Source organism: Coptis chinensis, chromosome 8, assembly GCF_015680905.1.
Source record: "Coptis chinensis isolate HL-2020 chromosome 8, ASM1568090v1, whole genome shotgun sequence".
Classification (NCBI taxonomy): domain Eukaryota; kingdom Viridiplantae; phylum Streptophyta; class Magnoliopsida; order Ranunculales; family Ranunculaceae; genus Coptis; species Coptis chinensis.
This window is the reverse complement of record NC_141463.1, coordinates 72,739,803-72,759,346: the sequence shown is the minus strand read 5'-3', so window position 1 is coordinate 72,759,346 and position 19,544 is coordinate 72,739,803. Positions and strand designations below refer to the sequence as shown.

The following is a 19,544-nucleotide window of genomic DNA, read 5'->3' as shown; positions in this document are numbered from 1 at the left end:
ATTTTTTAGTAGTGCATGTTTACGAACCTTAATTTAAGAAGAATCTAAAAGTAAGCTAAGTAGTTTTAGTATAACTCCAATCATCAAAAATCCTTCTCACTAGTTTTCCTTGAACAATTCTAGTTGTAATGTCATCCTTGTCTTAAAAGTTGGAATGAACCCTTACTCTAACAATACACACGAAGAATGTAGTAAGGAACTTGAGTTAGTACTAAAACGAAAAAAGAAACTTCAAATATTTACCCATAAAAAGTGCTAACATCATTACTAAATGTGTCACTTTTTGTTAATAAAAGTGACACTTAAGAATAACCTCTTGTGTCACTTTTAAGAAAGAGTGTCACAGTGCTTATCAAAAGTGACACTAGTTGTATCCGTTTAGAACTAGAGTGAGACATAATTTCGTTAAAAGTGACACATTAAGTATACTAGTTGTGTCACTTTTGGACAGAGTGAGACATAAAGTACGTCAAAAGTGACACATTAAATATATTAGTTGTGTCACTTTTGGACTAAAGTGAGACATAAGTACGTCAAAAAGTGACACATTAAGTATACTAGTTGTGTCACTTTTGGACCAGAAAGAGACATAAAATGCGTCAAAAAAGTGACACATTAAGTATACTAGTTGTATCACTTTTAGACCGTGAGCGAGACATAAGTGCGTCAAAAGTGACACATTAAATATACTAGTTGTGTCACTTTTTGGACCAGAGATGAGACATAATTTCGTTAAAAGTGACACATTAAGTATACTAGTTGTGTCACTTTTGGACCAGTGAGACATATAAGTACGTCAAAAGTGACACATTAAATATACTAGTTGTGTCACTTTTGGACCAAAGATGAACACAAATGCGTCAAAAGTGACACAAAAGCCCCTTGCTTCTTGTGTCACTTTTTGGGAATCAACTCCATATAACTTCATTATGAAAAAAGAAAGCTTACACATAAGAGTGGTCAGTTGTGTCACTTTGAATAGATATTATGTCACTTTTTTCAAAAGTGAGACAAATGAAAATAATTTTTTTTAAAAACATTTTCTCATTTTAGTATTCAATCGTATTCATTTCTCAACCTGCATCATATACGTCATAACCAAAATCCCATTAACCTGCTTTATGACATAAACAACATCCACATACATTTATCAAAACATCACAACCAAAATCACTTTAACCTGCTTTATGATACGGAAACAACATCCACTCAAGAAGAAAGAAACAACATTTAAAACAATTAACTTCTATTGATTTCATCGATCAAACCAAGTATTTTTCATCTAGTTTGACTCTCAACAAAAGAAGTCATTCCAATACCAAAAGAATCATAATTAAAAAAAAAACAAAAAAAAAAAAACTACATAACGCCAATACTATCCTAGCAATATCTTAGCTTATTGTTAAGCACTTCCAACACCAAAACCTAGCTGCCATCTATTCATCTCACAATCGATCCATCGATCCATGACACCTGCATCATATCATGAAGTCGTCATTCCACTATGACTAGTATATAAAATTAAAAAACAAGTGAATCAAGAAGGGTATATTATACAAGTAAGAAAAAAAAAACGATAAGAAAAGTATATATATACATAAACAAAGGGAAAATATGGAAACCCACTTACCCAAATTAACTACTCGATAAATTGTTGGATAAAGTCGATGAATTCAAGACGAAGTTCATCTATTTCATTGGTGTAACTCTTCTTGCTAGAGAACTCCAATACCTTGACGAAAAAATATATTATAAATATTATGAAAATAAATGATGCAGGCAATGCATTGCCTACCATATTTACAAATGCACCAATTTATAAGCTAGCTAAGACTATATGAAAAATAATGCTACTTTGTAGTCACCTTCTTTTTTATCGGTGGACCAGGATCCTCTACTAAATCTCGCATAAAGCGCAATACATAATATCCGCATACAATCCCTCCTTGTTGTTGTGGGCACTATACATAATTAATACTTGCATTAACACATACACAAATTGAAAGATACTTTGTATTGTATTCCAAAGAAACTAAGCTTACTGTCACATAGTTCCAATTTGGATTTGGATTCATCTTTCTCTTTCCTTTGGACATATTTGATGTCTTGATCGCACTGAAAATGAAAATGCATTTGTTTCATTCTCATTATTTTCAAGATAGAATCAAATATACAATGAAAAATACAATAAATAAAGACTAAACTCACGTGTTTACTAATAATTTAAAAGCTGGATCCGGCGGCCCACGAAAATCTTTTAAAGAATCCAACCAGTACACTTCCATTGATGGTATGTCAAGAACCATTAAGACCCAATGCCCCCTACATGACCAGTTATGTGGATACAAATTCAATTAAGTACTTTTAATTATATAACCAATCGGAAAAAAATAAATAAAAATAAAAATAAAAATAAAAATAAAATAATTTTAATTATATGAAAATAATGTATATGTACTACAAATGTATAAACACAGTTACCCTGTTGAAAGGAATTAAAAGCACCACGATCACCGTGTTTCTTGACCAACTTCAACTATATCGAGCCTTCTCATCATCTTTTGTATAAATAGTAAAACTTTACGGGTTACCAAATGCATACTTTGCTCGAGCAATTCCAAAAAGTCGATATAAATATCTACAACATATATATACATTCTGTTAAGTCATCGCATATGAAAAGTTAAATTATAACTAACACAAATAAGTTCACCAAATTATTCATACCTCATGTAGGAGATAATGCAGCTACCATTTAACATTCTCTTCTCACACACATCCATCAACTCATCTTTTGAAACTTCGTTACTTCCTCCATCTCATCATGGAAAAGAGTTCCAACCATTGGAACTTCTATAAAAGCGTTTTCTTTCACTATTTTGTCGACCTAAATCCACAAACTTTCTGATCTTATATTGAATCTTGCCCATGGAAGTGGAATACGCTTCTCTACCTAACAAAAAGTTGATGAACAAAATTGATATTTATATAACAAAATTAAATAAATTACCATACAAATATCCATATCCTTATACTACCTCGTCACTTTTAAGTATCACAAGTTCCTTAGGCCATGCCACAAACGAGTTTACTGCATCTTTAACAAATACATGTTCATCGCCGTTTGGAACTGGGAGAAAGGCATCACCACACAATGCTTTATTTATTGAGACCTTCATATATGACTCTCCCAAAGGCATGTTGTGAACGAGTATCCTCTGCCCCTTCCTTGCTAAAACCACCGACCTTCGGCAACAATGTTGTCTTTAGATCCCAATGCCAATCTACAATCTTGGTCCTATAACAAATAAGCAAAACAAAGACAGGATTATCTAGTAACAAATTTGACACAAACATTTAATCAACCTTTTTAATTAAGAAAATATTTTTTTTACCTTCCCATCTTTAGCTTTAAGTTTTTCGGAATCCACAATGCTCTTTCCGTTGTCTATTTTTGACTATATGACGAAGTGTACATCAAGTTAGTATATGTGAAGCACTTGGAATAAAGGAATGAAAAAAGCTACGTATCATTCCCTGCATTTATTATACCACAATGAATATAACATGGTTAAGGCAACTATAGAATGAGCTTACCTGTACATTTTTCGACTTAAGTTTTACTGAAGTCACACCTTTTTTTTGTTGACCACCATCTTTTCTCTATACATTAAATATGAGTTTAGTTAAAGAGAACACTTGAAATATGTAGAAAATCAAAAATACAAATTTAAAGCCAAAAAACTTACCTGCTTAGACTTGCCAATCACCTTATGCCTATTATCACTTTTGGCACTATTAGATTCCACATTTTCTAATGGCAACGAGTTGACGAGTTTTGGTCCTTGCTTGAGCAACTCGCTCAACAGTTCTGTCGTCGCTGGTGAATTAGTCTCACCTTGTTCTTTAAGCACATGTAGCACCAAAATTTTCAACTTCTCGTTTTGAGCTTCTTTCTCTTTCAACTTCACTTCCAAATCCTCGTGATATTTCTTTGATCTTTTATTAGGAAGATTGAAGTACATAGTGGATATTGTATTGTCCACCCATAACTTCGACCACTAGGCTCGGGTTCCCAATGCCATAGTAAGTATGTCATTCTTTCCTTCCGTTGCCAAAACCCCCCTCCTCTACCTTATTTTTCAGCTCCTCCTGCAAAAATAGATATAAAATTCAAAATCAACGAATGAGCGACCACAGGGCTGTTCTAAGAAGAGACGAAGACGGTTTTTTCAAGATTGTCATTCTGTTTTTGCAAAGAGTAGTATATCGTTAAAACCATCATAGAAAACTTAGTCAATGTGTAGGAGATAATATCGATATGTAAATAATTAAAGCTAATTTATGATCGGATTATTCTTATCTTTCTTCGATTGAGAAGATGAGTAGATACCGATATATTGAATTGTAGATCTTGCCAACACCTCAACTTCAGTTGGCGAGATCACGTGTCAAGCGTGTGGTGACTTCGAGATCTGGTGAAAGTTATGGTTCAACCGGATTGTGTACCATATCTTCATAACTTCGATTAGCGGCTCCACTATTTGTTTCCACCTGCCTCAAGGCTCGAGTAAAACCCATCTCAACTATAGTAGCAATAGTTGCTTCATCTGGAGGTGGAGCCATACTTATTCTATATCTATACTATAATAAGAAAAAAGAAATATTACTTTGTCGTAGAAAATAAGATAGTATTATACTATTATAGGTAAGGTGGTTCAATTGGATGAACTAACCATAAATAGAAAAGTATCTGCAAGAAATTGACCAAGTTAATGCATATAGAGTCCAACTTAGCTCAACACCCTTTGCTTGAGGTGTTGTTAACCTCAAAGTTGTGATCACGAAAACCTTACGATGAAATTGGCACAAGTGTGGGCGATGCGCCAATACCACAAGACCAAGTCTAACATTTGGACAAGGCGAGGAAAATAGCCAAAATGGCAAAACCGCGGTACAAGAAGAGCAAAATACTGAAAATAGTGTACACGAACTTGCGGTAAATACATATATCGGTAGAGTTTAATTCGTGATGCAAGATATTACATGCATTATTACGGTAGACATCGCGCATAAATACATTCTGTGACATGCAGTAAATACACATGCAAAGTAAATACATGCAGTAAATACACATGCGATTACCGCGGTACACATGCGATTACCACGGTACACATACGGTACACATTACGTGATCGCGGTACACATCGCAGTAAATAATACATATATCGGTAGAGTTCATCCAATCCACGTAGACAATGATCACGGAGCATCCCGAAAAGAGCCCGTACATACGTCACGGAAGTAAATATTCTTACAAAGGACCTCAAAGCATTGCAATCCTTAACGGCTTGCGGGCCTTTGTTATTCAAGCACAATGGATCAAAGCACATGCATGCAACGGCCCCAGCAGAGCAAATAACACCACCCATTACAACCTCGAGGAGAGCGATGGCAAATCAGCAGATCTAAGACAAAAAAACAAGTAGGATCTATGAGAGTCAAAAAATAGGTCCAGGATCTAAATAGGCTGCCGTGGTATGCAACCAATCCATCAAAATAGGTCTTTGTTATCCATTTCGCCATATCGACAACTTGTTTTCCCTTACCAAAACTATGAGAGTCTTCACCATTTTCAAAGCCACTTTCAATATCTTGTGAAAGTTATGGTTCAACAAGATTGTGTACCATATCTTCATAACTTCGATTAAGCCCCCAAGAGTTTGTTTCCAAATCCTCGAGGCTCGAGTAAAACCCAAACTATAGTTGCCCCTCCCTCCTCTTCTATTCACTCATCATCTTATTTTTATAATATGGGCCTCTTCCTTCGGTATGGGCAACCAAATAAGGCCATAACGGTTGCACTTATCTTTATTCCTAATACCAAACTTATCCACTTCAATATACATTAACAACTATCATATTAGTTGTTTTATCTTGGAAAAATATTCAATGACCCTTTGAACTGAGAATATGGCCTATGCATTTTTTGCGTCTCTCTGGCCTACAAATTGGTGCTGGATAGTAAAACAGTGACATTGGTACTGGATCTCATCATTCACTCAAAGTAGGATCTACCCTCTTGGGCGATACAAACTTGGCTAGCATTCCAAATAAAGAGAGCTCCCATGACCATATAATAATCTGGGGCGCAAACATTTTACTGAGGAGGAAAACACTCCCTATCTGTAACTATATCCTTTTGCCAAAACCAACCCATTTTACTTTTGCGGCCGAATGATATTAATCGTTCTCAAACTGCTGTGACCATCTAGTGTCTACATTAGTTGAACTTAAGCTTTATTAAAGCAAAGAAAACTTGTAACCCTTCACAATTGTCTGCTAGATAATTTGGTTCACGACCTATTAACTTTGGCATAAGAATGCTTAAGTATATAATATTCAAGATGACCTTCCCAATGCTAATATATCACTAAAACAAAATAAAATGCAATTCTAATCAACTAGCCGTTAACAGGTAAAAAAATCGAGAATATTAAATACTGCATCAAATATATTTTCACAAGAAAAAAAATGTTAGCAAGTACTTTCGGATGAGCCAAATAAGTGATCAGATTTTCATAAGCAACTCAGCAACTCAAGCATTGTTAATCTTATCTACTTTTTCAGAGTACTCGTTCTTACAAAAATGTAACCTCCATGAGCCAAGTGAACAAACTCAATCACTATCACTCAATACCACTCCCATCTGTATCCTCTTGTCTCATTTGAAAGTCCGATTTCAAACATATTCCGTATATAGTATAAACTTAACATAAAATGGGCTTATTTCACTGAGCTGGAATGAATGTAAAAGCAGAATTATGGCAATCAGAAACATTAGATAGATCACCAGCTTCAAAATTACTTCTAATATAAATACATGGGGAACTAGTGATGGAATATCCACCGTAATCAGTTCTAAGATGAAGATTTGAATTACTTCTAATCCCGGACTTGCGCCCTTTTCATGTTTCGATCCCCTTATGATTATCAACATAAGAAGATATTCTAAGATGAAGATTTGAATTATACAATTATACCTAATAGTCACACAACTTAAACAGATAAACTATTCAAAACAGAAGCTGAATAAACTAAAACATTTTTTAGCACTACTATTCATTGACCAAATATTGATATACACTTCCCATATGAGGCCATATCTGATATGGTAAACAACTAATCTAACTAAAGCTGATTTCAAGTGTGTCTATAAACAAAATATTAAAACAGATGTAGGTATAAACTACAATACAAGCATAGCATGCCAAATAAGTACAAACTCAAATAGCTTAAGTCAAGTCTAGATCACAGCAATAGACACCTTCATATAATTAAATTACTTCAAGATTGAACAAGAAAGATAAGTAACTGGAACTTTACTTGATATTTACTCCATTGAAATTGAATCTAGTAACATTTCTGCTGACCCATTGCTTAGCTCTTTTTGTAGCTTGTCATCGACGCTAGTGATCGTTCGAATGGCTACCATTACTTCAATCCCACTTCCAGCCAATGCACTCATTGTATTTTGAGCAGCATCAAATAGTTTCACTTTGTTAATACCATTAGCTTGTAACATCTGAACTACAGTCTTAGGTGGTAACTGATGTGTGGCCATAGTTCCCCAATTTACACCAATACATTCAACAAGACCAAAGACTCAATAGTCTCATATTTAACCTCAAGTGTAATGAACACCAAGAAGAAAAACTAAAAAGAGGCTTTTATTTGATTCTTATTTGGAGTGAAAAGAGGGAATAATAGTGTGACTAGGAAAGTAACTTTCCATAAAGAAGTGGCACCAAAAAGATAAGGAGCAAGAAAAGCAAATGAGCTGAAATCTTATTATAAAGAATAGATAAAAATAAAAATCTCACCTTTTTTAAGATAAGTTGTAACTAACTCCAAGAACAATCGGACAACATTTTCCAACAACCCCATCAATTGAAACTAGCTCAAATATTAATTTGATGGGTAACACAGAGGATAGTGTGAAAAATGTAAAAGAAGACAACTATAAGAAGATTTTTAACATGAAAAGAGATGCATTAGAGAACCAAACGATCGGTAGAGAATAATAACTTTTATTCACACCTCCTCCGTATGATATGGATGATCTCTAACAACATGCACACACTCTCCATTTCTGGGATTCGGATCCTCAATGATGCATCCTCTGAAACCAAGGTACAAACCATTTTACCATCACGGGTAAAATCACCACACGTGATTGTTGTTACTATGACCAGAAAAACATATTCAAAAAGACATTCTTGTCTCCATTCCACATCCATGCCTTTGTGGAATCCTCGAACCAGACTAAGACCACATATCCTCTTGGATGCCACCTAACCAACTCAATACCCCCTCACGGACCTTCAAGTGTACACTTGAGACTACCTCAAGTGATGTCCCACACTTGAATAAGTCCATCAAACCCTCCGAGGCGAGAGCTTCCCGTCGAGAACTAAAGGCAGGTTGCTTGCTTTGGCTTACTCAATAGGGGATACCCTGATCTTTATTTCCGGGTATGCGTCGAGGAAGCGAAAGATCACTCCACTTAAAAGGAGAGGAAGCTTTCAAGAAAGGAAGCCTTGGAGGGATAAGCGGCGAAGTCAAAGGTAGCAAGCAAAGGCTGTGAAAAGCCATGCCCGTAGAAGCTTTGAAAGCTATCTCTCAAAAGGGGTTTGGAACCGAACCCTGATGGAAAGGTGCCTAGAAGTGCCTACTACTAGACTACATTCAATCTCAGGTCGGAGCGTTCATCGTTATGCTTGCTAGTTCAGTAAAAAAAAAAAAAATCATAAATCGAAGCTAGATCAAGCTAGATAGGGAACCACATCATCTAGATCAAGACACAAAAATACATCAATATATCAAGCTAGGTATCCTACACAATATCAAATATGCTTCAAAACACACATACAATGATGAGCTTGATACTTACAATCTTTTGAACTACCTCCTTTGTGGCATCATCGGCATATTCACCACTTTTGTCTTGTCGAGCTAAACGCCACAAAAAGAGATCTATCATCTTCATCAATAGGTATCCCAGCTTCTATCTATTATCAATTACAAATAACCAAACCAACCAAGTAATATTAGATTACCTACGTTGGTTTTATCTAACAAACTTAAATATAATATCTACTTACCATCTTATCGACAAGGCCATCATAACCTAATTTGCTTAGTCGATGGTTATACTTGTTCAAGTTTCTTCTTTCCAATTGAATCTTGCTTAGTTCCTAACAGCCCAAATGAAAATAGTATATTAGTTTATCACACCTTAACAAAATTATAAATTTATTAGAAATGAAAATTCAAAGGAAATGACAGATATATACCTGGAACTCTTCCGATAACCTTATTTTTACAAATTTCTCCCAATCTTGCTTCTTAACATTCGGATAGATTTTTGGTGGATTCATTAGATCGGGGTCATCTATGTAAGGTATGACAAAATATTTTGTGCAATAATTCTTAAATTTCCGCCATATCTTACCACATTGTTTGCAATCCTTTTTCTTAAACTTAGGATCGCCTCAAATTTTTCCTACAAATAACCAAGGCAGAGATGAGTCTACACTTCTATAAAGACAATAATAATAATTCAAAATCAGTATAATAGGCAAAACAACCGCTTACCAAAGACCTTCCCATACATACATCATCTTTTATTTGCTTGTCAACTTTCGTCCCAATTTAGATTACTTTCGGCTAGTGGAACCATATTTTTAACTAGTGTGCCAACCCACCACTGAACTTCGCTTGAATAAATGCACCTTTGATCTTTCCTTTCAGCATTAAACTCCACCACAAGCTTACCTTTAAAATGCTTAGTGAGTGAAAGTTTTTAGCTTGACCCCTAACACTTGTAATATTGTCACCTTCCTCGATTGGATGCTTCCTTTTTTTCCTGAGATGATTTGGCACTTGTTTTTGGATCCATATCTAACTAAACCTTACAAAAAAACTATAGAATAGGAAAATCATTAGAAGATGACATTGATCAAGTAGCAACAAGCATGTCTATGGCAAAAACTTGATATCATAATTTGAACGAACCAAAATAATCGTAAAAGACAATACATAAATGACAAAAGTTGGTCACAATCTCTTATTAACAAACCAAATATCGATTCCACCACAAAAACAATGAAAACTAATAAATCAAGAAGTTTCTTTATGCTCAACCCAAGTGCCCTCGCATAATCTTCACGGACGTAAACTGACTGAGATTCGTCATTAACATCCAATGAGTCAACATTTGGCAATTCAACAAAATTGTCATCTCCTACATGAGCATCAACGAGCTCATCATCGTTATCGTCGTCGTATTCGTGAAAGCATCTTTGAGGAGATTCTACAACAACTGACCACGTTGGGTCAAGTTGATCAGGTACATAGAAAACTTGCTCGGCCTGAGAAGCTAGGATGAAGGAATCAGATTTATAGCCAACTCTACCAAGATCCACTAAAGTGAAACCCATGTCATCCTTCCTAATTGCATTCTTGCTATCAACCCAGTCACACTTGAACATTGGAATCTTGAAATTTGTATAATCGAGCAACCATATTTCAGCAATAACACCGTAGAAAGACATGTTCGAAAAAATTGGGTTTTGATCCTTTGCGCTTGAAACCTGTGGTGTTGTTGCTGTCAAACTCACGCCACTATTTTGATTTACTCGTAAAGCGTCTTGCCGTTTCGTGGCAAAACGATAACCATTAGTGACATAGGTAGAATATTTGTAAACATGTGCCAAAGGCCCCTTCGATACCCACTTCAAGGTGTTTGACACCTTGTTGTCAGGATTTCCCCTCTCGAAAAACCTGTGTATTGTTGTGTAAACATTTTAGTCCTAATCTAAGTTAAATTAACATACAAAAATAACAAAAACAAAAAAAAGACCAATTTATAATATACCTTGTCTCTAAGCCAATCACTAAATGAGCGATTGTGTTCAGCATGCAACCATGTGGGTTTTTTTTATTTACGAGGTTGTTGTTCCTTCAGATAGTTCATATGTTCTCTATCATGTTAGGCCACAAAATAAACTAGTTAGCTATCGGAATCCGAAACCAAGGAACTAAAATAGACTTTTAAAGTGAACAACTAAAGAAACCTTACTTTCGATGTAAATTTGAACATCTCTTGTGTTTTGCAACACATAGAGATGTGCCCAGTCCAATGTTTTTCTATCTACTTGACTATGGGTACTTCCTCGGGGAAGATTTCGGATGATATCAAATCTGTGGTAGTGTTATCTTTACGGAGAGGAATCCCAATTGCATCTAAGTCAGGTAAGAATTACTACAAAATTCAATTGCTTCCTCTCGCAATGTAATTCTCAGAATACAAGCTTCGGTCGATTTCGATTAAGGTATAAAGCCCTTTAACACGGTCATGTACCTAAGAGATTGAACAATAGTAATGTTTATAAAGAAAAGCATTAAGAAATATTGAAGGGTAATATATAATTCATTGTACCTCTCAAATGCATACATCCATCGGTAGAATACAGGACCACAAAGATCAACTTCTCGACAAGGTGCCTTTGTTAGATGAATCATAACGTCCGAAAAAAATGATGGCGGAAAATACTTTTCCAAAGAACATACTTTGAGCAGCAATGTGTCTTCCTGAATTTGAGGCAATTTTTCCTTATCTATTACTTTCGAGCAAATAGCCTTAAAAAAGAACATAGCCTAATAATTGCACATCTCACATTCTTTGGCAAAATTGTTCTTATTGCAACCGGAAGAAGTTCTTTGCATCAAAACATGACGGTCGTCGCGACTTCATATTTTGCGGTTTTAGATCTTGCATCGAGACAAGAGGCCTAAAATTCAAGAGTATCCACTTGGGACTTTAACTCATGCAAAGTTTTGCATAGTCTTTTTTTCTCATCTCTAGATAGTGTGTGACAAGCCGAGGCAAGAACGATCGCTTTTCCCCAATTGTTGGAGCCAATTCTATCCTTAGACCCATTTCTTGGAGGTCAAGGCGAGACTTAATGGTGTCTTTATTTTTACGTGGAATGTTAAGTAGGGTCCCAACAATGTTTGTCACATACATTTTTTCTCCGTGTGCATAAAATCCACATTATGTCGGAGTTCTAGATATCTCCAATATGGAAGCTCAAAAAACTGATTTCTTCTTAAAACAATTGGTAGCACCCGTAATGGTTCCCTTTGTTCCCCATATGACTTTGATCCCTTCAACTTCTTCTAGTACTTTCAAACCCGGTTAAGGGTTCGGTGCCTCCCCGCAGCTCTGTTTTACCATTGAAGGCTTTTTTTTTGTCTTCGATATGGATGATAAGCGGAAGAAATCTTCTATTGGCTGTGTATATCGTTCTTCCCGAGTGCTTAAGCCTGGTTGAAGACGTGCCCTCGCCCATAAAATAGGACAAGCAAAATAACCTTTCACAAAGCACCCGAAAAGATTGCTATACGCAGAAGATCATTGATTGTCCATAACAAAACGGCTTTAAGTATAAATGATTCATGACGGTACACATCATAAGCATCCACCCCTATCTCCCACAAAACATGTAAGTCGTCAACCAAGGGTGCCAAGTAGGCGTCGATATTGTTTCCGTGTTGATTTGGACTGATATCAACATCGTAAGCATCATATACTTTCTTTTCATGCATAGCCACGGTGGGAGGTTGTATGTGACCAAAGCATAACAGGCCATAAACTATACTTAGTACTAAGAGTGCGGTGTGGATTGACTCCATCACCTGAAAGTGCTAGGCGAAGATTTCGGATTCCGCGCAAATTCTCGGATATTTTTCGTCAACCAACTTCCATCTTTGGAGAGTCTGGCATTGGTGGCGCATCTTACCATCAACCACCCTTTCATCGGCATGCCATGTCATTGACTTTGATGTTTGGGCAGATTGAAACATCTTCTTGAATCTTGGAATTGGTGGAAAATACCACAAAACTTTTCTTTGGTACTCCACCGATTTGTTGGTCGCTCTCTTGTTCTCTTTATATCTTGAGACTCCACAAATAGGGCACATAGTTTCATCTTTGTATTTATCACCCCTATAGAGTATACAATCATTTGGACATGCATGTATTTTCTCGTTACTTCATCCCATAAACGGATAATGTCTTCTTGACTCCATTCAAGGATTTCGCAAGAGATTTGGTTGAGGAAGCATCTGTCCCAATAGCTTCAATAACCCGAAAAACTTGTGTCGGACCACCCACTATTTGCTTTCGGATTAAATAAAATGATAACTATTGATAGCTTTGTGAATTTTGAGCAACCCTCGTTACAAAGGCGTTTCGCATCTTCAAGCAATTCCTTAAATTTCTGGGATCACCATTATAATGGTCCTCTGCAGCCTTCGCCATTTCTCTCATGCGTTCAACATCTTCGTGAGTCTCAATCTCATCATAATATCCAACATCTTCGAGTCTCCGCCTCATCATAATGTCCAACATCTTCAAGTCTCAACCTCATCATAATGTCCAAAAGTGTCTTGTTCTCAAAAACTAGTCGGGGTCTCGGAAAATAGAGAGCTTTAAGCATGAAACCCGCCAAATAGTGTAACCTTGGCTAATACCACGCTCGAAAAGATGATTTCGACCTCGATCTTAGTTAACTTCGTTGATATTTGAACAATCTCTACATGGACAACGTATGAAACTTCCTTCTTCCTTTCCAACACTAATTAACCTTTCAACTCCTTGAATATATTAAACTTGTTAACCGTCCTTGGACATCCAAGACTTATCCATATCGTAGCAAAATGCAACAAACCGATCTCTTAAAAGAAAAACAGAGTCAAAAAAAAAAAAAAAATCAAGTACAAAGACCACACATTCAAAAATAAAGTATCATGGCAAGATGATATCAACACATGACACATTAGTAGGAAAAACATTAAGTAAGTCTAAGATGATATGATAATGGTATTATGCAAAATCAAATTACATTGGAAATCTAACTAACCAATTTAGGCTACTCTCAATAACCAAATAGAAGCTAAGAAGCACGGATACCGACATGCGACCGCGATACGACCGACGACGGATACGACCGCGGCATTTTTCAAAAATATAGGAAACGGATACGCCCCGGACGCGTTTGAATAATATATATATATATATATATATATATATATATATATATATATATATATATATATATATATATATATTTATATATTTCGTCACGAAAGGGCGCGGAGCCCGGTATTAATGAATGATGTTGCACTGTGATTCGTAATCAAAGATAAATGCAAGATTACTAAAAATCTTTATGCAACATGGAGTTCCACAAAATGACTTCTCTAGTGGAACATAATTGTTGGAAACTTCATTGAACTTAGCGTTACAAGAATTCACACCGCATATATCGTTGTACCGAAACCAAAATGGACTCTCGGAATGACAATCTCATTTGAAACATAAGTGTTTCACTTTCGAAAACAGGACCGCCAAATTAGATGAGGTGGGCTATATATACAAGGGTTAAAAAATCTCTTCGCACTGTACTCGGTCAACAAAATGATGTACCATACCACTTTTTTTACTTCGAAGTTTCTAAAACGTAATAGCCGGGGCAGGGATTTACTAAATCATATACCATAAGGAGAAACAAATTAAGTGTAAAGGGTGCACCTACTTCCCATTTGCATATGTTGTTTTGCATTTTTATATAAAACCAATTTTTTTTTATTGAAACCAAATCCAAAAGTGGCTCTTACGAAGTAGTTTTAGGCTTTTAGCAAATGTAAGAAAGTGGGTACATTAACTGGTACCCTGTAAAACTTCTCATCCTGATGTTTACAAGGACAGGAAATAACTAAATTACAAACAATATATATCAACACCAACAGATTGAAAATACAACAATCAACATACATGCGACAACAGAATTCAGAATTTGCGTGCTTTCGGGGCTAAAAGACTTCGCCATATGAACCGATATCACTTGCAACATTCATAAAATGCACAACCGCACTCATTCATTATTATGCCCATCGAAGATGGATGAATTAGTTGAAACATTAGGGCACCAAAAAGCAATGCAAAGGGTCCTAACCGACAATTTGTCAATGAAATTCTATATACGAGACCTAACCATATATCTTTGATCCAAGATACACCATAAAATTCCTATAGATCTATAGAAAATGCTAGACACAATGACAAGTGTAATCTCTTTTCGATTTCATGAGTCTCCTAAGTCGGGTCGGCCCCTCGCCTACTGAAAATGATTCATAAAAAATATAACAATCCAAATCCAGTCTAGGTTCCAAGCATTGCTTCTTCACCAAAATCCAAAAGAAGAAATGGGCACAAATGAATCAATTAAGTACAAACAACATTTAAAGGTCCATTAAAAAGATTTTTAAGTTTCACTAATGCATACCGCAATCATAATACTAGTATTTCCCTAAAGCGGTGTCCAAAAGAACCGTTCAAATCAAAATACAATGGTGACATATCAAAACTAACATAGTTATCTAAACTTGATATATTTGATAGAGCTCAAACAATGCAATCCAAAGCCCTTTCAAAGAAGAAACACAGGGGTAACATGGCAATCAAAGAGCAAATGGATCGTGCCTCCACCACATAATGGAGATAACAATATATGACATATGAGAGACAAACAAATATGGGACCTCCATAGAAGCATGTGAAGTCATTAAGCACATGGATCTGATGCACATACATTTCAAGAAACAAGACACATACAGAAAAAAAAAAAAAAAAAAACCCCATTAATAAATTGCAACTACTACCCACATACAATAACAGTTTTGTATGTATTTGCTCCTCCCTATACTAGATTTCTCCACCAAATAGTATATCAATTTTGTATTTCTTTTATTATGGGGTACCGCGGTTATAGAGACAGCATGACATTTGACTTTTTCTTATTTGTATCTAACAATAATAGACAAAATCACAAAACCATGTTCATTACTTTTAAAAAAAAAACATATCAATTTTTAGCTACAGCAATTGTGGGGAAGCAAACTAGCATCAGAATCTAAAATAACAGGTCTTGGAAAGGAGAAGCAGTGTTATTAATGTCGGCAGCATTCATCACAGAATACCCTGTCAAATGCCCTTTTCCTATGAACAGAGAAGGGTTCTTACTTGAAAAAAAAATTAAGTAAAAACAAAAATACTTCAAAGAATTTTTGGTAAAGATCTTGAAACATGAAAAGAATGCAAAAAAGTTGCTCAGAGGCCAAAACAGGATAGAAGAACGTTTTCTTTGTAATACAACTTTCAGTGGGTAACCAAACAATAAAAGTGTGCGAGGAAAACAGAAGGGCACAACACGTATCAAACGGGGGAGATTAGAGGTGGTCGACGCATATGTTCGAGATCCCACAGCTTTTGACAAATGACAAAAGCAAAAAAATCCAAAGAAACAACTGAAAGAGCAACATAATAGACTGCTACCACACAAAAACAAAACTTAGAACAGATTAATAGCATCCAAAACATAGACAATTAAATAAAAACGAAAAAAAAATCTTACCTTTATTTTTTTGCTAGAGAGAGAGAGAGAGAGAGCGGAAAAGCGAACCGGAGAACGAGGGATGGACGAGAGATGGGTGAGGAGCGCGCGTTACCGGTGAGAATTTGGGAAGAAGAATGGTTCACTGAGATAGTTTTGCTTTTCCTCGTTTTTTTTTTTACGTTTTTGATGAGTTACTGAAGTGATTTAAACACCTTCCGGTTTCTATTTCTATTCTCTTTCCTTTCCGTTTCCTTTTAGGTTTAGAAAGTTAGTTGTTTTTGGGGGAACTAAAAATATAGCGGCCAAGCAAAAATCATAACTTTGAGTTTCATGGCATACGAAGTAATTATTCGTACTTCATTACTCTTTACTCGTGTCGCTTATTTATTTCGATAATTTGTTAATTTTTGTTTTCGATATTTTTACATCCAGAAGTGACACATCAAGGCAAACCACTAGTGTCACTTTCAAATAATGGGACACAAAAAATAAAATTACTTGTGTCACTTTTCCTAAAAGCAACACATCAGCCCTCCTTCTATAAAAAAGTGACACATCAAAACTCTGTGTGTCACTTTTTTCTAGTAAGTGACACAAGACAAAAAAAATAAGTGACACAAAAAGCCCTTCTTTTAGTAGTGCATGGTGGACTGCTCTTTTCATATCTGCTCCACTCCACAGAAATCTAGCACATGTCTTTTCTATATTCTCTAGGCAAGTTTTGGGCAGAATGAAGGTTCTGGACCAGTAAGAATGGAAAGACATAAACACTGAGTAAATAAGTTGCAGTCTCCTGGCATGTGACAAAAATCTTGACTTCCAATTAGTGATTATGGACGCGACTTTCTCAATGAGAGGTTGGCATTCTCGAATGCCCAGTCTAGCCGAAATAAGTGGTAGACCCAAGTATCTCACTAGTGGATTTACAAGCTGCACTCCAAGAATTTGAGCTAGAGAATTACCATCTTGTTGATTTAAGGCCCATGTCAACAACGATGTTTTAAGAGTGTTCATTTTTACATATGTGGCCTTGCCAAACTCTTCTAAAACTACCTAGCTGCAATGGAATCTGTGTCACCCTTACAGAATATCAAGACATCATATGCAAAGGCTAGGTGTGACAGCTGGCTTTTTTTGCATTTAGAGTGGTATTTGATCATCTTGGAAGCCAATCTATCCTTCAGAATGCAAGACAGAATCTCCATAACCAGAACAAATAAGTAAGGATAAAGCGGATCTCATTGTCTCTGTAGGAACTGTTATTTTCAGAATGAATATTTCTACAAACCGCAAAAACCCACGCGCAGCGGAATTAATGGGGTTCACGATTTTGGATAGAAAATCATACCTTTAGATCAGCTTCTTGATATCTCTGAGAATCCAATAGCTATGAATCCGAATCAACAATCAACCCCTTGATCTTCTGTTGTATTCCTTTAGAATAGATTGGACGTTGTGTGGGCAACGATCTACCAACCCCCTTCTTTCTCACAAAGCTAGATCCAATTTTGGATCTATCTTTCCTTGCCTCTCTTTTCAATCCAGTGAATAGTAATTTCGGCCAAGAGAAAAGAGATTCTATTTATAGGCTACAACAGGGACCATGAGGAGAAATTAGGGTTGGGCCTCCTGAGGGGCTTGGGCTTCCCATGTTCGCCCAGAACACACGGCCTAAGTCCGTCAACAAATGGCTTATTCCACTAAAGGTCATTGTTGCACTACCGCCTCTAATCCCAAATTACGGTCGGTTTTATGGGCTCCATATTATATGCTCGTTGATCTCCCCGTGTTTAAGATATCGAATCTCCGTTGATTAAGTCAAGTTACTGACAACTACATTAATCAACTTCTTATGTCCTTGAGTAGTACCACTCAACCTCATTGTCATATCGGAATAAATCCACCGGGGTTTACATGACAATCTTTTGAGCTCCTCGAGGGACATCACCAACCCGACTTCCTGTGGGTCACGGATTCCTTCTATAATCAAAAGCACACCTTACATACAATGTCATTACCCAATCCATCGAGTTTGTTGATTCACAAATGAATCTCACTCATTGATGATTTCAAGCAATGTACAATGCACGTAAGTGCCCATTATTATATCCGAATTAAGAGGACAAACATCCATAATAACAGAGGCGTTTGTTCTCTTATATAGTCAGTATAAAAAGAAACCACCTCACTTGGTCATGTTCAATACACACAAAGTATACTAGTGTAATTCTATAGTCAAGATAGACTAATACCAAATTATACTACAACCGTACCAATGGTTTGTCCAAATCCATATAGGTTGTGAACGATTACTTATACTTTATAAGGTAGTGATGATATGATCTTCTGTGTGTTCACACCATATCATCTACAACATAAAGTATTAGACACATCCATATAACTAATAACATATATAATATGCATAACATTTGCCCATATGATTCTCATTCAAAATATAAAGAATTAGAGTTAATACAAAAGTAATGCTTTTAGTATATAACCTTATCAGTCTCAACCCTCTAGCACCAGGAAAGAAGCCTTTTGGGGAACCATTGCCAAAGATAGAATATGATGGTGAAGCAATGCACATCTCAATCCATTTTCTCAACTGCTCTGAAAAATTAAATGTGATAAGTATGGCTTTAATCGCTTCCCAACTCACCATATCATAAGCGCTTTGATGTCAAGCTTAATGGAGCATCTCGAGTCCCATGTTTCTGTCATAGCCTTGGAGTAGTTCATGTGAGTAAAATATTATCTTGAATCATTCTACTAGGGATGAAAGCCGATTGGTTAGAAAAAACAAGATCACCAATCACTATCTTGAGTCTATTAGTAATGACTTTAGAGATACACTTATAAACAGTGTTACATAGAGCAATGGGTCTAAAGTCTTCTACTTTAGACGGATTCTTAATCTTTGGGATAAGACAAAGAAAGGTGAAATTAACTCCTTTAGGCATATTGCAAGTATGAAAAACATTTGTAATAGCATTCATAAAATCCATACCTACAATCCCC

The 19,544-nt window shown here is 35.9% G+C and overlaps 1 protein-coding gene and 2 long non-coding RNA genes across 3 annotated transcripts; all 3 read right to left on the bottom strand.

The window, feature by feature from the left end:
• Positions 1 to 1,426: 1,426 nt before the first annotated feature.
• On the bottom strand, positions 1,427 to 2,363 carry LOC147482863 (uncharacterized). Its single transcript, XM_086581515.1, has 5 exons — positions 2,209 to 2,363; positions 2,043 to 2,115; positions 1,866 to 1,961; positions 1,631 to 1,732; positions 1,427 to 1,473 (listed from the first exon to the last, which is right to left on the bottom strand). The coding sequence occupies exons 1-4, from the start codon at positions 2,304 to 2,306 to the stop codon at positions 1,640 to 1,642; spliced, it is 360 nt and encodes a 119-aa protein (XP_086437641.1). The 5' UTR covers positions 2,307 to 2,363; the 3' UTR covers positions 1,427 to 1,473; positions 1,631 to 1,639.
• An 881-nt stretch (positions 2,364 to 3,244) lies between these two features.
• On the bottom strand, positions 3,245 to 4,024 carry LOC147482862 (uncharacterized). Its single transcript, XR_015207038.1, has 4 exons — positions 3,750 to 4,024; positions 3,598 to 3,663; positions 3,396 to 3,458; positions 3,245 to 3,298 (listed from the first exon to the last, which is right to left on the bottom strand). It is a non-coding gene; the product is annotated as an uncharacterized LOC147482862 (long non-coding RNA).
• A 5,005-nt stretch (positions 4,025 to 9,029) lies between these two features.
• On the bottom strand, positions 9,030 to 9,509 carry LOC147482861 (uncharacterized). Its single transcript, XR_015203962.1, has 3 exons — positions 9,357 to 9,509; positions 9,165 to 9,257; positions 9,030 to 9,071 (listed from the first exon to the last, which is right to left on the bottom strand). It is a non-coding gene; the product is annotated as an uncharacterized LOC147482861 (long non-coding RNA).
• Positions 9,510 to 19,544: the final 10,035 nt, after the last annotated feature.

Coding starts and splice junctions, on each gene's coding strand:
- LOC147482863 (XM_086581515.1), bottom strand. CDS start 2,306: ATGGTTCTTGACATACCATCAATGGAAGTGTACTGGTTGGATTCTTTA. Junction 2,116..2,208: donor TTTAAATTATTAGTAAACAC/GTGAGTTTAGTC, acceptor TTTCATTTTCAG/TGCGATCAAGACATCAAATA. Junction 1,962..2,042: donor CAAATTGGAACTATGTGACA/GTAAGCTTAGTT, acceptor AATTATGTATAG/TGCCCACAACAACAAGGAGG.